At 41.4% G+C, this 13429-nt stretch overlaps 1 protein-coding gene across 2 annotated transcripts in view; it reads right to left on the minus strand.

Annotated features, from left to right (window-relative positions):
• The window catches only part of commd10 (COMM domain containing 10), a 38423-nt gene extending 25405 nt beyond the window's left edge, over positions 1-13018 (minus strand). The window contains 5 exon segments of one of the 2 annotated variants that reach the window (NM_001146382.1): positions 6600-6710; positions 8007-8162; positions 11772-11882; positions 12188-12278; positions 12608-12745. In NM_001146382.1, the coding sequence (NP_001139854.1) occupies positions 6600-6710; positions 8007-8162; positions 11772-11882; positions 12188-12278; positions 12608-12636 (498 nt within the window). In that variant the 5' untranslated portion in view covers positions 12637-12745. 2 annotated transcript variants of the gene reach the window in all.
• Between the last annotated feature and the right edge of the window lie 411 nt (positions 13019-13429).

A 13429-nucleotide genomic window follows, 5' to 3' on the forward strand; every position in this document is an offset into this window, starting at 1 on the left:
AATGTTTAATTGCATTCTTTATCTCTCTAGCTGATAGTAAATGAGGTCACAGCATCACTGGGAGAATTCCAACAAAGAGCTTCCGCTCCTCAGTGGATAAATACATTAGAATCAGAAGTCTTTCAAGTCAGATGCTTTGATACAAAACAAGTAGGTTTGATGAAATATAATTAGTTAGGGCACTCACTGGCTGGGAATAGCATTACAAGGAAATGGCAACCAACAACAGCACACTCATGCATAAGTCAGAATGACAGAACAGGAAAATACAATTAGGAATAATCTATTTATCTATACGAAGTAGGATGCCAGAAAGTGCTAGTCTTAGTGGTAGGGTGCAGGATTAAGAGTTGAGGTGGAGATGAAAATGTTGAAGAAGAGAAGGCCACGTTTGGCAAGAACCGTCAATATACTACCACAATTCTAAGTCACCCTGCTTGGATCGAAGCAATTCCGTAGTAATCATCTTAATACACATTCAACCTATTTAAGCATTAAGGCCAGAGGAGGTGTGGTATATGGCAAATATACCATGGCTAAGGGCTGTTCTTAAGCACGACGCTGTGCGGAGTGCCTGGACACAGCCCTAAGCCGTGGTATATTGGCCATATATCACAAACCCGAGGTGCCTTATTGCTATTATAAACTGGTTATCAACATAATTAGAACAGTAAAAATACATGTTGGCATACCTGTAGTATACCATGGCTGTCAGCCAAACAGCACTCAGGGCTCGAACCACCCAGTTTATAATACATCTTAGACCTCTCAAATTCAACCTTGAAGCCAGTCACCCCCACGCTGTTCCCCTGTAACCAGGGACTGTTTTAGACGTGGGATACCAAGGTGTGTGCAATTAATTAATCAGGAAGAACAGAAAACCAGCAGGCTCCGGACCTCGTAGGGTAAGAATTGAATACCCGTCCCTGCCTTACACCATCAGAGCAAAGACCTATAAATGAATAACCATTCTATGACTCATACTGAAGGTTACATTAAATTAGCAAACTGGTAGGTTTATTTTAATTAGCTATGTCTACAAACACTATGTATAATGAGCTAATCCCCAAGCTGGCCCATTTAGAGCAGTGAGCAATGGAATCCTCTAATGCTGAGGGACAGAGAGATGAGAGAGAGGCCCAGAGACTGTTGAAGGATTTTACCATCTTAGACTTCAAGTAACATCTGAGAGACGTTGTTTGTGCGTTTGTGTGTGTGTGTTAGGGATATGTAACTCCAGCGGCTCCCTGGCTGGCTTGGATGGAGAGGAGAGGAGACAGGTTTCATACTATACACTACTGGAGGTTTGCTTGCTTCTCCTCTGGGATTGGGCTGATGAAGCAAGACACTGATCAGGTGGGAGTTCTCTAACTCCGATACTTGGCTTCCAAATCAATAATGTACAGCTGTCCTCCTCCTCCTCCCTCTCAGAGATCCAATATCACACTACCTGGAAGGTTATCTGGGTATTATCAAGTCTTCTCCCTTCAAATCAACACTATATACTGAAATGGTTTCAGAGATAGTTGTTATTTTGTTATTACGTGCATGCAGAATAACTTCTGAATTGAAAATATTTGTTAATGATATTGTGAAACTCTGAAGACAAACAAGATGATCTACAGAACACACACACACACACACACACACACACACACACACACACACGAGGTCGACCGATTAATCGGAATGGCCGATTAATTAGGGCCGATTTCAAGTTTTCATAACAAAACAAAACAAAAAACAAACAAAAAAATAAAATAATAATAATAATAATAGGTATTTCTGGCCACTGATTTGCCGATGTAAAATTTGTATTTATTTTTTTAATTAAAAATATATATCTTTACACCTTTATTTAACTAGGCAAGTCAGATTAAGAACACATTCTTATTTTCAATGACGGCCTTGGAACGGGGGTTAACTGCCTTGTTCAGGGGGGATTCGGGGATTCGTTTTTGCAACCTTCCGGTTACTAGTCCAACGCTCTAACCACCTGCCTTACATTGCACTCCACGAGGAGCCTGCATGGCAGGCTGACTACCTGTTATGCGAGGGAAGCAAGAAGCCAAGGTAAGTTGCTAGCTAGCATTAAACTTATCTTATAAAAAACTATCAATCTTAACATAATCACTAGTTAACTACACATGGTTGATGATATTACTAGTTTATCTAACGTGTCATGCGTTGCATATAATCGATGCGGTGCCTGTTAATTTCTCATCGAATCACAGCTTACTTCGACAAACGGTGATGATTTAACAAGCGCAATTGCGAAAAAAAGCACTGTCGTTGCACCAATGTACCTAACCATAAACATCAATGCCTTTCTTTAAAATCAATACACAAGTATATATTTTTAAACCTGCATATTTAGTTAATATTGCCTGCTAACATGAATTTATGTCACTTCTCTTGCGTTCCGTGCAAGCAGTCAGGGTATATACAGCAGTTTGGGCCGCCTGGCTCATTGCGAACTGTGTGAAGTCCATTTATTCCTAACAAAGACCGTAACTAATTAGCCAGAATTTTACATAATTATGACATAACATTGAAGGTTGTGCTATGTAACAGGAATATTTAGACTTAGGGATGCCACCCGTTAGATAAAATACGGAACGGTTGCATATTTCACTGAAATAATAAAACGTTTCATTTTCGAAATGACCGTTTCCGGATTCGACCATATTAATGACCAAAGGCTCGTATTTCTGTGTGTTATGTTATAGTTAAGTCTATGATTTGATATTTGATAGAGCAGTCTGACTGAGCGATGGTAGGCAGCAGCAGGCTCATAAGCATTCATTCAAACAGCACCTTCATGCGTTCTGCCAGCAGCTCTTAGCAATTCTTCAAGCATTGCGCCGTTTATGACTTCAAGCCTATCAACCCCCGAGATTAGGCTGGTGTAACCCATGTGAAATGGCTAGCTAGTTAGCGGGTGCGCGCTAATAGCGTTTCAAACATCACTCGCTCTGAGACTTGGGAGTGGTTGTTCCCCTTGCTCTACATGGGTAACGCTGCTTCGAGGATGGCTGTTGTCGATGTGTTCCTGGTTCGAGCCCAGGTAGGAGCGAGGAGAGGGACGGAAGCTATACTGTTACACTGGCAATACTAAAGTGCCTATAAGAACATCCAATAGTCAAAGGTATATGAAATACAAATGGTAGAGAGAGAAATAGTCCTATAATAACTACAACCTAAAACTTCTTACCTGGGAATATTGAAGACTCATGTTCAAAGGAACCACCAGCTTTCATATGTTCTCATGTTCTGAGCAAGGAACTTAAACGTTAGCTTTCTTACATGGCACATATTGCACTTTTACTTTCTTCTCCAACACTTTGTTTTTGCATTATTTAAACCAAATTGAACATGTTTCATTATTTATTTGAGGCTAAATTGATTTTATTGATGTATTATATTAAGTTAAAATAAGTGTTCATTCAGTATTGTTGTAATTGTCATTATTACAAATAATAACTTTTTTTAAATTAAATAAGTGAAAGAAAAAAAAAATAATAATAAATTGGCCGATTAATCGGTAGCGTCTTTTTTGGTCCACCAATAATCAGTATCGGCGTTGAAAAATCTGAATCGGTCGACCTCTAATACACACACACACACACACACACACACACACACACACACACACACTTGAACAGTTTAAAGTTGAACCAGAAAACCATTCTCTGTAGACAGCAGATCCTGGGAACGCCAGAAATTGTTGTGGAGCAACAGTGCCCCCTCTTGGGTGTTAGAGGCACAGCCTCTCAGCAGATTGTGATGAACTGTGGCTGCTCCTCCCATTAGCTTGGCTTGCCTCAGGTCTGTAGCTATCTATTCCCAACAGGCCCATGTAAGTGGATTTAAATAAATTGATTGATGTTTTTCTTGCTTGGGAGGAAATATTGAGAGAACATTTTTTTTAATCATCATCATATAGTGTGTATGAGATAAAGAAAAGCACATATTACTGTGTGAGAGATTATTATTATTATTTTTAAAAGTCTTCACATTTTCAAACAGTTTAGTAATGCCCACGTCCATAGCATACAAGCCAGTGAATTCTATGCGTTACAGCTGGATGAGTCAACAGACGTGGCGGGCCTGGCACAGCTCCTGGTATATGTCCGTTACGTTTATGGGGGGTCAATTAAGGAAGACATCCTCTTCTACAAACCACTGGAAACCAGGACAACATGAGAGGATATTTTTAAAGTACTGGACAGCTTTGTGACATCAAATGGACTTTGGTGGTCAAGATGTGTTGGTATCTGTACTGATGGTGCAAAAGCCATGACAGGGAGACACAGCGGAGTGGTAAGGCGCGTGTGCAAGCAGTTGCTCCTGACGCAACTTGGGTACACTGCAGCATCCACCGAGAGGCTCTTGCTGCCAAAGGAATGCCTGACAGCTTGAAAGACATTTTGGAGACGAGCTTAAAGTTTTTTTTACAGACCAGAATTTTCACTTGTCTGACCGCTTGCATGATGACGAGTTTCTCACACGACTGGCCTATCTGGGTGATGTTTTTTTCCTCGCCTGAATGATCTGAATCTAGGATTACAGGGACTCTCCGCAACTATACTCAATGTGTGGGACAAAATTGAGGCTATGACTGACCCTTTCCCTCCTGGACAAAAGGAACACTTACGTGAGAATGCTATTCATTGACTACAGCTCAGCGTTCAACACCATAAAGCTCATCACTAAGCTAAGGATCCTGGGATTAAACACCTCCCTCTGCAACTGGATCCTGGACTTCCTGACCGGCCGCCCCCAGGTGGTGAGGGTAGGTAGCAACACATCTGCCACGCTGATCATCAACACTGGAGCTCCCCAAGGGTGCGTGCTCAGTCCCCTCCTGTACTCCCTGTTCACCCACGACTGCATGGCCAGGCACGACTCCAACACCATCATTAAGTTTGCAGACGACACAACAGTGGTAGGCCTGATCACCGACAAGACAGCCTATAGGGAGGTCAGAGACCTGGCCGAGTGGTGCCAGAATAACAACCTATCCCTCAACGTAACCAAGACTAAGGAGATGATTGTGGACTACAGGAAAAGGAGGACCGAGCACGCCCACATTCTCATCGACGGGGCTGTAGTGGAGCAGGTTGAGAGCTTCAAGTTCCTTGGTGTCCACATCAACAACAAACTAGAATGGTCCAAACACACCAAGACAGTCGTGAAGAGGGCACGACAAAGCCTATTCCCCCTCAGGAAACTAAAAAGATTTGGCATGGGTCCGGAGATCCTCAACAGGTTCTACAGCTGCACCATCGAGAGCATCCTGACTGGTTGCATCACTGCCTGGTACGGCAACTGCTTGGACTGACCGCAAGGCACTACAGAGGGTAGTGTGTACAGCCCAGTACATCACTGGGGCTAAGCTGCCTGCCATCCAGGACCTCTACACTAGGCGATGTCAGAGGAAGGCCCTAAAAATTGTCTATGACAATTTTTAGTCATAGACTGTTATAGACTGTTCTCTCTACTACCGCAAGGCAAGCGGTACCGGAGTGCCAAGTCTAGGACAAAAAGGCATCTCAACAGTTTTTACCCCGAAGCCATAAGACTCCTAAACAGGTAATCAAATGGCTACCCGGACTATCTGCATTGTGTGCCCCCCCCAACCCCTCTTTTTACGCTGCTGCTACTCTCTGTTTATCATATATGCATAGTCGCTTTAACTATACATTCATGTACATGCTACCTCAATTGGCCCGACCAACCAGTGCTCCCGCACATTGGCTAACCGGGCTGTCTGAATTGTGTCCCGCCACCCACCAACCCCTCTATTACACTACTGCTACTTTCTGTTCATCATATATGCATAGTCACTTTAACCATATCTACATGTACATACTACCTCAATCAGCCTGACTAACCGGTGTCTGTATGTAGCCTCGCTACTTTTATAGCCTCGCTAATGCAACAAGGGCAACCAGTGAAGAACAAACACCATTGTAAATACAACCCATATTCGTTTATTTATTTTCCCTATTGTACATCGTTACATCACTGTATATAGATATAATATGACATTTGAAATGTCTTTATTCTTTTGGAACTTCTGAGAGTGTAATGTTTACTTTTTATTTATTATCTACTTCACTTGCTTTGGCAATGTTAATATATGTTTCCCATGCCAATAAATCCCTTATATTGATATATATGAGAGAGAGAGAGGAGAGAGGAGAGAACTCTGGGGACAGAATACCAAAACAACACCATAAACACGAACACCTGATAAACCTGGTGTTACCATAACAACCAAGGGAACCGTTAGGTTCCAATTTTCTGATGAAAATCTGCAAATGTTGTCCATTGATGGTCATAAATGGTCTACTGACACTGTACAGATACAGACCCCACAGGACTAAAAGGAAAGCTGGCCCTTGAGGCCATCGTTAACAAGCTCCCTGCTGTCTGGTTTCAGGTCTGCTTCATTGTCAAGAGGGACACATGCAGAATTAGCATCCATTTTGGAGATTGAATGGATCCCCTGAGATCTGCTAAGTAAACAGCCCCTCTGTTTTTAGTGGGTAACAAAGGTGTGTGTGTTCAACAGTGTGAAGTAGGCCATTTACCTCAGAATCCTCATTTCTGACACCGAGCTCCAGCACTGCATGTGGATCCTTCAACTTGGCTTGGGTGGACTTGGCCATCTGAAGGTTGAGCTGCCATCCGACATGTTCCAGCTATCAACCATACAGAAACCACGATAAAAACATTTTAAATGCTGTTCGTTGTTGCAGTAACTTCATTGTTGATGCAATATCCCCAGCGGACTTGGCAGTTTCACCCATTAAGGATTCTAGCTTTAAGAAATCTTAAGAAACAATTCTGGCCCGGTTTTTCCCAATAGCGCTGGAATTTAGGCTTACGAGTGTTAACGATCTATCGTTCAAAATCTTGATTCTATGTTTAGTGGAGATCTTGTATAAAGTGATGTGGAAGGGCAAGAAAGCACCTAACGACCAACTTAGCCGAGGCAGTCGGTAAATAACAAGCTTTAAGTGCAACTTTAGTAACAATGGTTTTGGGAAACGGCTCTGATTTAACGATGCCCCAACGAAGGTTCTAACGATGACCTTAACCTTAAGATGCTTTTGGGAAACCGGGCCCTGATCAGTTGGATGGTACAGTGAAAGCACATTTAAAGCAGAGGCCCAATGGGACCGCTAAGTGGCAGAACGCTCCATTAATCTGCTTTAGCAGTGAAATAGATTAGGTGTGGTGAGAGGAGAGATGACGCCGAGTGGCATAATAAACCTGGACTTCTCTCTGTGTGGTCCCAGGATGTCACAGCACCAAGTGTGATGACACCCACTCCAGCCTCCCAAGGGGGACAATGCTAAAGACTACTTCCCAAATGGCACCCTAATCCCTGATGGTCCCAGTCAAAAGTAGTGCACTATAAGTAGTGTACTATATAGGGAATAAAGTGCCATTTAGGACACCCCCGAAGACTGCTGTCAATAAGAGTATCATGACAACATCACAGGCAATAGTTTTTTTAACCAGGCAAGTCAGTTAAGATCAAATTCTTATTTTCAATGACGGCCTACCAGGGAACAGTGGGTTAACTGCCTTGTTCAGGGGTAGAACATTTGTATAATGTATAATCGTTCATGTTCAAATTATCAGTTGGATCTGGCAGTTTCCTATCCATGCCAGTGTGGCTCGGGACTTTGGCTCAACTGGACTGGCTTAATGCCACAAAGAAAGTGCAAACGTTTTCTGCTTTCATTGTTTAGCCACTAGAGATAGGAAAGCCTAAACATTATGTTTGTACGCAATGCAATAATGCAATTAGCCATTCTACGTACTTGTGCAGTGACGCAATTTGTAACTGGACACAACTACGCAAGATCGCCATTTCTCGTAGCTACAGTAATGGCATTATTTCGTTGAGTACGTACGATATAAATAAAGCTTAAACGCCATAGCAGGGGCAGATTTACTGCACTGCCGTTGACACAGTTTCTCCTCACCTTTTTGGGAGCAAAAATCCTCTGCCTGACCTTCTCCACGACATCTGGGCAGACAGCGGTCCAGGCCTGGCAGAAGGCCTCCGCCTTCTCTGGGGAAAGATGGATCTTCTCCAGCTGCTGCTTCAGGGATGCAGGCTTCACATTATGATAGACAGCCTGCATAGAGATAGACGATCTGTAATAGTGATAGACAGCCTGCATAGAGATAGACGATCTGTAATAGTGATAGACAGCCTGCATAGAGATAGGGGATCTGTAATGGTGATAGACAGCCTGCATAGAGATACGGGATCTGTAATAGTGATAGACAGCCTGCATAGAGATAGACGATCTGTAATAGGACTCGAGGCACTCTTCTTTTTATTCACCGTCGCTTAACACATGTTTAGACGCTAAATCTTGGTCTACATTATATTTCATCTTTATTTAACCAGGTAGGCTAGTTGAGAACAAGTTCTCATTTGCAACTGCGACCTGGCCAAGATAAAGCAAAGCAGTTCGACACATACAACAACACAGAGTTACACATGGGATAAACAAAACATACTGTCAATAATACAGTAGAAAAAAAGAAAACAAAAGTCTATACACAGCATGTGCAAATGAGGTAAGATAAGGGAGTTAAGGAAATAAATAGGCCATGGCGGAAGTAATTACAATATAGCAATTAAACACTGGAATGATAGAATATCTCTACTGAGCATCCAACCCAGCTTTAATGAGGAAAAAAGGTACATGTACAGTATGTGGCCATACCATTGAGATGTTGTACCAATTCTACACATGACACCTCAACTCATATTACTCAGTGGAGAAACCTACCGCCAGGTGAAGTTTCCTGCAGAATTCTGGGTGAATTGCAATGATGAAAGTCAATGCTTCTGTAGTTTGTTAGTAGTCAGCTATTTGGCTGGCAGCTGGCGTTTGTGTGACCACATTGTTATGGAGCGGCAGGTAGCCTAGTGGTTAGAGGTTTGGGCCAGTAACCGAAAGGTTGCTGGATCGAATCCCCGAGCTGACAAGATAAAAATCTGTTGTTCTGCCCTGAACAAGGCAGTTAACCCACTGTTCCTAGGCCGTCATTGTAAATAAGAATTTGTTCTTAACTGACTTGCCTAGTTAAATAAAGGTTAAATAAGAAATATAACAAAGCATGTTCTCTTTCAGGCTTAATTATTTTATATTGTGACAATCATCATCACCAATAGCACCATAGAAAGGTTACAGTGTGCATACTTTGGATACTTGAACACGTCATACATCCTTTTTTAAATTGCTCTGTATGTGACACCTAAAAATTCTCAAATCAGCTTCAAACTGGGCAACAGTACACTACATTCTAGACTGGAAACGGTAAGTTAACTGTGCAACAATGAATTTAATATATTTTATTCTACACTATACAGTGCATTTGGAAAGTATTCAGACCCCTTACCTTTATCCACATTTTGTTACGTTACAGCCTAATTCTATATTAATTAAATAATTTAAATATGACGAGGAAAAAAACAATTTAAACAATCTACACACAATACCCCAAAATGACAGAACTATGATTTTTTTGCAAATGTATTAAACATAAAAAACAGAAATACCTTATTTAAATAAGTATTCAGACCCTTTGCTATAAGACTCGAAATTGAGCTCAGGTGCATCCTGTTTCCATTGATCATCCTTGAGATGTTTCTACAACTTGATGGGAGTCCACCTGTGGTAAATTCAATTGATTTGGAAAGGCACACAAACAGTTAAATAGTATCCGCAAAACACCAGTCTCAACGTCAACAGTGAAGAGGCGACTTCGGGATGCTGGCCTTCTAGGCAGAGCTCCTCTGTCCAGTGTCTGTTCTTTTGCCCATCTTAATCTATTATTTTTATTGGCCAGTCTGGCATTTTCTTTGCAACTCTCCCTAGAAGGCCAGCATCCCAAAGAAAATGCCATATCTCAGACTGGCCAATAAAAAGAAAAGATTAAGATGGGCAAAGATGGGCATTAAGATTAAGATTGGCATCCGTAGTCGCCTCTTCACTGTTGACGTTGAGACTGGTGTTTTCGAATACTATTTAATGAAGCTGCCAGTTGAGGACTTGTGAGGCGTCTGTTTCTCAAACTAGACACTCTAATGTACTTGTCCTCTTGCTCAGTTGTGCACCGGGGCCTCCCACTCTTTCTATTCTGGTTAGAGCCAGTTTGAGCTGTTCTGTGAAGGGAGTAGTACACTGCGTTGTATGAGATCTTCAGTTTCTTGGCAATTTCTCACATGGAATAGCCTTCATTTCTCAGAACAAGAATAGACTGACGTGTTTCAGAAGAAAGTTCTTTGTTTCTGGCCATTTTGAGCCTGTAATCGAACCCGCAAATACTGATGCTCCAGATACTCAACTAGTCTAAAAGCCAGTTTTATTGCTTCTTTAATCAGAACAACAGTTTTTAGCTGTGCTAACATAATTAACTTAAAAAAGGGTTTTCTAATGATCAATTAGCCTTTTAAAATGATAAACTTGGACTAGCTAACAACGTGCCATTGGAACACAGGAGTGATGGTTGTTGATAATGGGCCTCTGTACGCCTATGGAGATATTACATTAAAAAACAAAACTGCCGTTTCCAGCTACAATAGTCATTTACAACATTAACAATGTCTAAACTGTATTTCTGATCAATTTCATGTTATGTCAATGGACAAAAAATAAGCTTTTCTTTCAAAAACAAGGACATTTCTAAGTGACCCCAAGCTTTTGAGTGGCAGTGTAGATGTGCAGCGACGCTCTCCATCCAACGTGACAGAGCTTGAGAGGATCTGCAGAGAAGAATGGGAGAAACTCCCTAAATACAGGTGTGCCAAGCTTGTAGCATCATACCCAAGAAGACTCGAGGCTGTAATCACTGCCAAAGGTGCTTCAACAAAGTATTGAGTAAAGGGTACTGAATACTTATATAAATGTAATTTCAGTTATTATTTTTAATACATTTGCAAAAACTTCTAAAAAAAACTATTTTTGTTTTGTCATTATGGGGTATTGTGTGTAGATTGATGTGGGAAAAAATGATTTAATCAATTTTAGAATAAGGCTGTAATGTAACAAAATGTGGAAAAAGTGAAGGGGTCTGAATAATTTCTGAATGCACTGTATATACAAAAGTCTATGGACACACCTTCAAATTAGTGGATTTGGTTATTTCAGACACACCCATTGCTGACAGGTGTATAAAAAATTAGCATAGGGAGTAGAATGGCACGTACTGAAGAGCTCAGAGACTCAACATGGCACCGTCATAGGATGCCACCTTTCCAACAAGTCAATTTGTAAAATTTCTGCCCTGCTAGAGCTGCCCCGGTCAACTGTAAGTGCTGTTATTGTGAAGTGGAAACTTCTAGTAGCAACAAAGGCTCAGCTGCAAAGTGGTAGTCCACATAAGCTCACAGAACGGGACCACCGAGACGATTCTGTGCTTTCAACTTTGTGGCAACAGGCTGGGGACAGCCTAATCGGACACGCCGATTAATCGGTCGAATCTCTAATCAGTGCCCGACCTCACTAACGCTCGTGGCTGAATGGAAGCAAGTCCCTGCAGCAATGTTCCAACATCTAGTGGAAAGCCTTCCCAGAAGAGTGGAGGTTGTTATAGCAGCAAGGGGGGGGGGGGACCAACTCCATTTTAATGCCCATTATTTTGGAATGAGATGTTTGACAAGCAGGTGTGCACATACTTAAGGTAATTTAGTGTAGCTAGAGTTGAGGCGAACATCAAGGCCTACTTACCTGTTCTAGAATGAAGGCAGTTGTATCCAGCACCAGACTGAGATCCTGCTTGTCCAATGACAGCGCACTCTGCAGTTTCTGTTCTTCCTCTTCACTGAAAGTGCGCTCTTCCTGAGGGACACAATTAACTTCATCATTCTTTGTAAACACATGTACTGGAAAAATGGATTCAAGCGGGCTGCAGCAATAGCATGACTAAAGCCAGATGTTTGACGGCACTAGAAACACCAGTGCCACTTGCACTATTCTATAAAACCCAAGTGAGGCTTATCATGCATCACCGAGTTTGTGTAGCCTGGGAGCCAGTCGGCTTCTTCTTTCTCACCAACTAAACCGTAATGAATTGTCAGGCTGGACAATGACAGCCATGGATTTAGCAAGAGACGCCACCTGACATGCTCTCTCGAGACACCTACCTTCAGGTGAAGTTTCTGCAGAATTCGTGAAAGTAGTCTGGAGAATTTATTCAGTTCAATTGTGTTGATGGAAGTTACTGCTTCTTTTATGCTGTGGATTGAATAACAACGTCAGATTGTGTGGAGCACAATTAGCTAACAGGCATGGATGAAACTGCTCTCATGAATGGATGAGTAGGACTAGCCTAAAAATTCCGACCTTAAGAAATTAACGAAAGTCGGATTCTTATGGCTGTAACATGACCTCTATTTCTCATGTAAATGTTGCTATAGAGTGAGATCCTTGGGCAATTTCATAAAGATTGACTCGCAAGATGACTTTTCGACTATGTTATTAGCTTGCTAGCTAGCAGGGCTAGCTTAACGTTTCATTTAGAAAACATGTTACCTTGAAGTAGAAAACGGAAACTAAATGCCCACCTTTGTGTTTCTGTGATTATGGCAGCCATCACGGTCTTCTGTATGTTGAACAAATATATTATTCGTTTAAATCTGTCACTACAAAATGCAACAGCAGGAATCCTTATTTTCTCTTCCTGTTATGAAACGCTGCATTCGCGACCATCTATATTGCGCGCTCAGCGCGTTCATTCACTAAACCACTTAATTACACACCAATACCAAATCAATTTAATATAACATTGTAATCTATGCTGTTATAATTAACAAGGTATATATTGCTGGTTTGCTACTAACTGACAATTACATAAAAAAAAAAAAATGATTTTTCTGCATAAAAGCTGCGCAAGACTTGGCCTAAAGCAGTCACGTGCTGTCATACTGTCGTATATTTGTGCATGACTTTGTTCTATATCGCAGTAAATTGTGAATCAATTATCTATCAATGGCATTGTAGTTTAGTCAAGTACTGGCCACTAATATACTTTATGATAGCGTATTGCTTTATCTAGTAGCATGGCGCACCAATCACTTCAAAATGTAATCATGTGATCAAATAAAATTATATGTCACATGCGCCGAATACAACAGGTGTTGTCGGTAGTCCTTAACTCTTTCTTGAACTGCATTGCTGGTTAAGAAAATATTTACTAAACTAAACTAAAACGTTTAATAAAAAGTTACACAAAATAACAATAACGAGGCTATATAAAGGGGGTGCCGGTACCGATAGCAAAGAGAATAGTCTATGACTTGGGTGACTGGAGTCTTTGACAATGTCCATAAGATGTTACCTACTTAGATCAAACTGTGGTCCAACTTTCTCCTCTTTCAGACAAACAT

Source organism: Salmo salar, chromosome 24 (assembly GCF_965601325.2).
Source record: "Salmo salar chromosome 24, fSalSal1, whole genome shotgun sequence".
NCBI classification, from domain to species: Eukaryota; Metazoa; Chordata; class Actinopteri; order Salmoniformes; family Salmonidae; genus Salmo; species Salmo salar.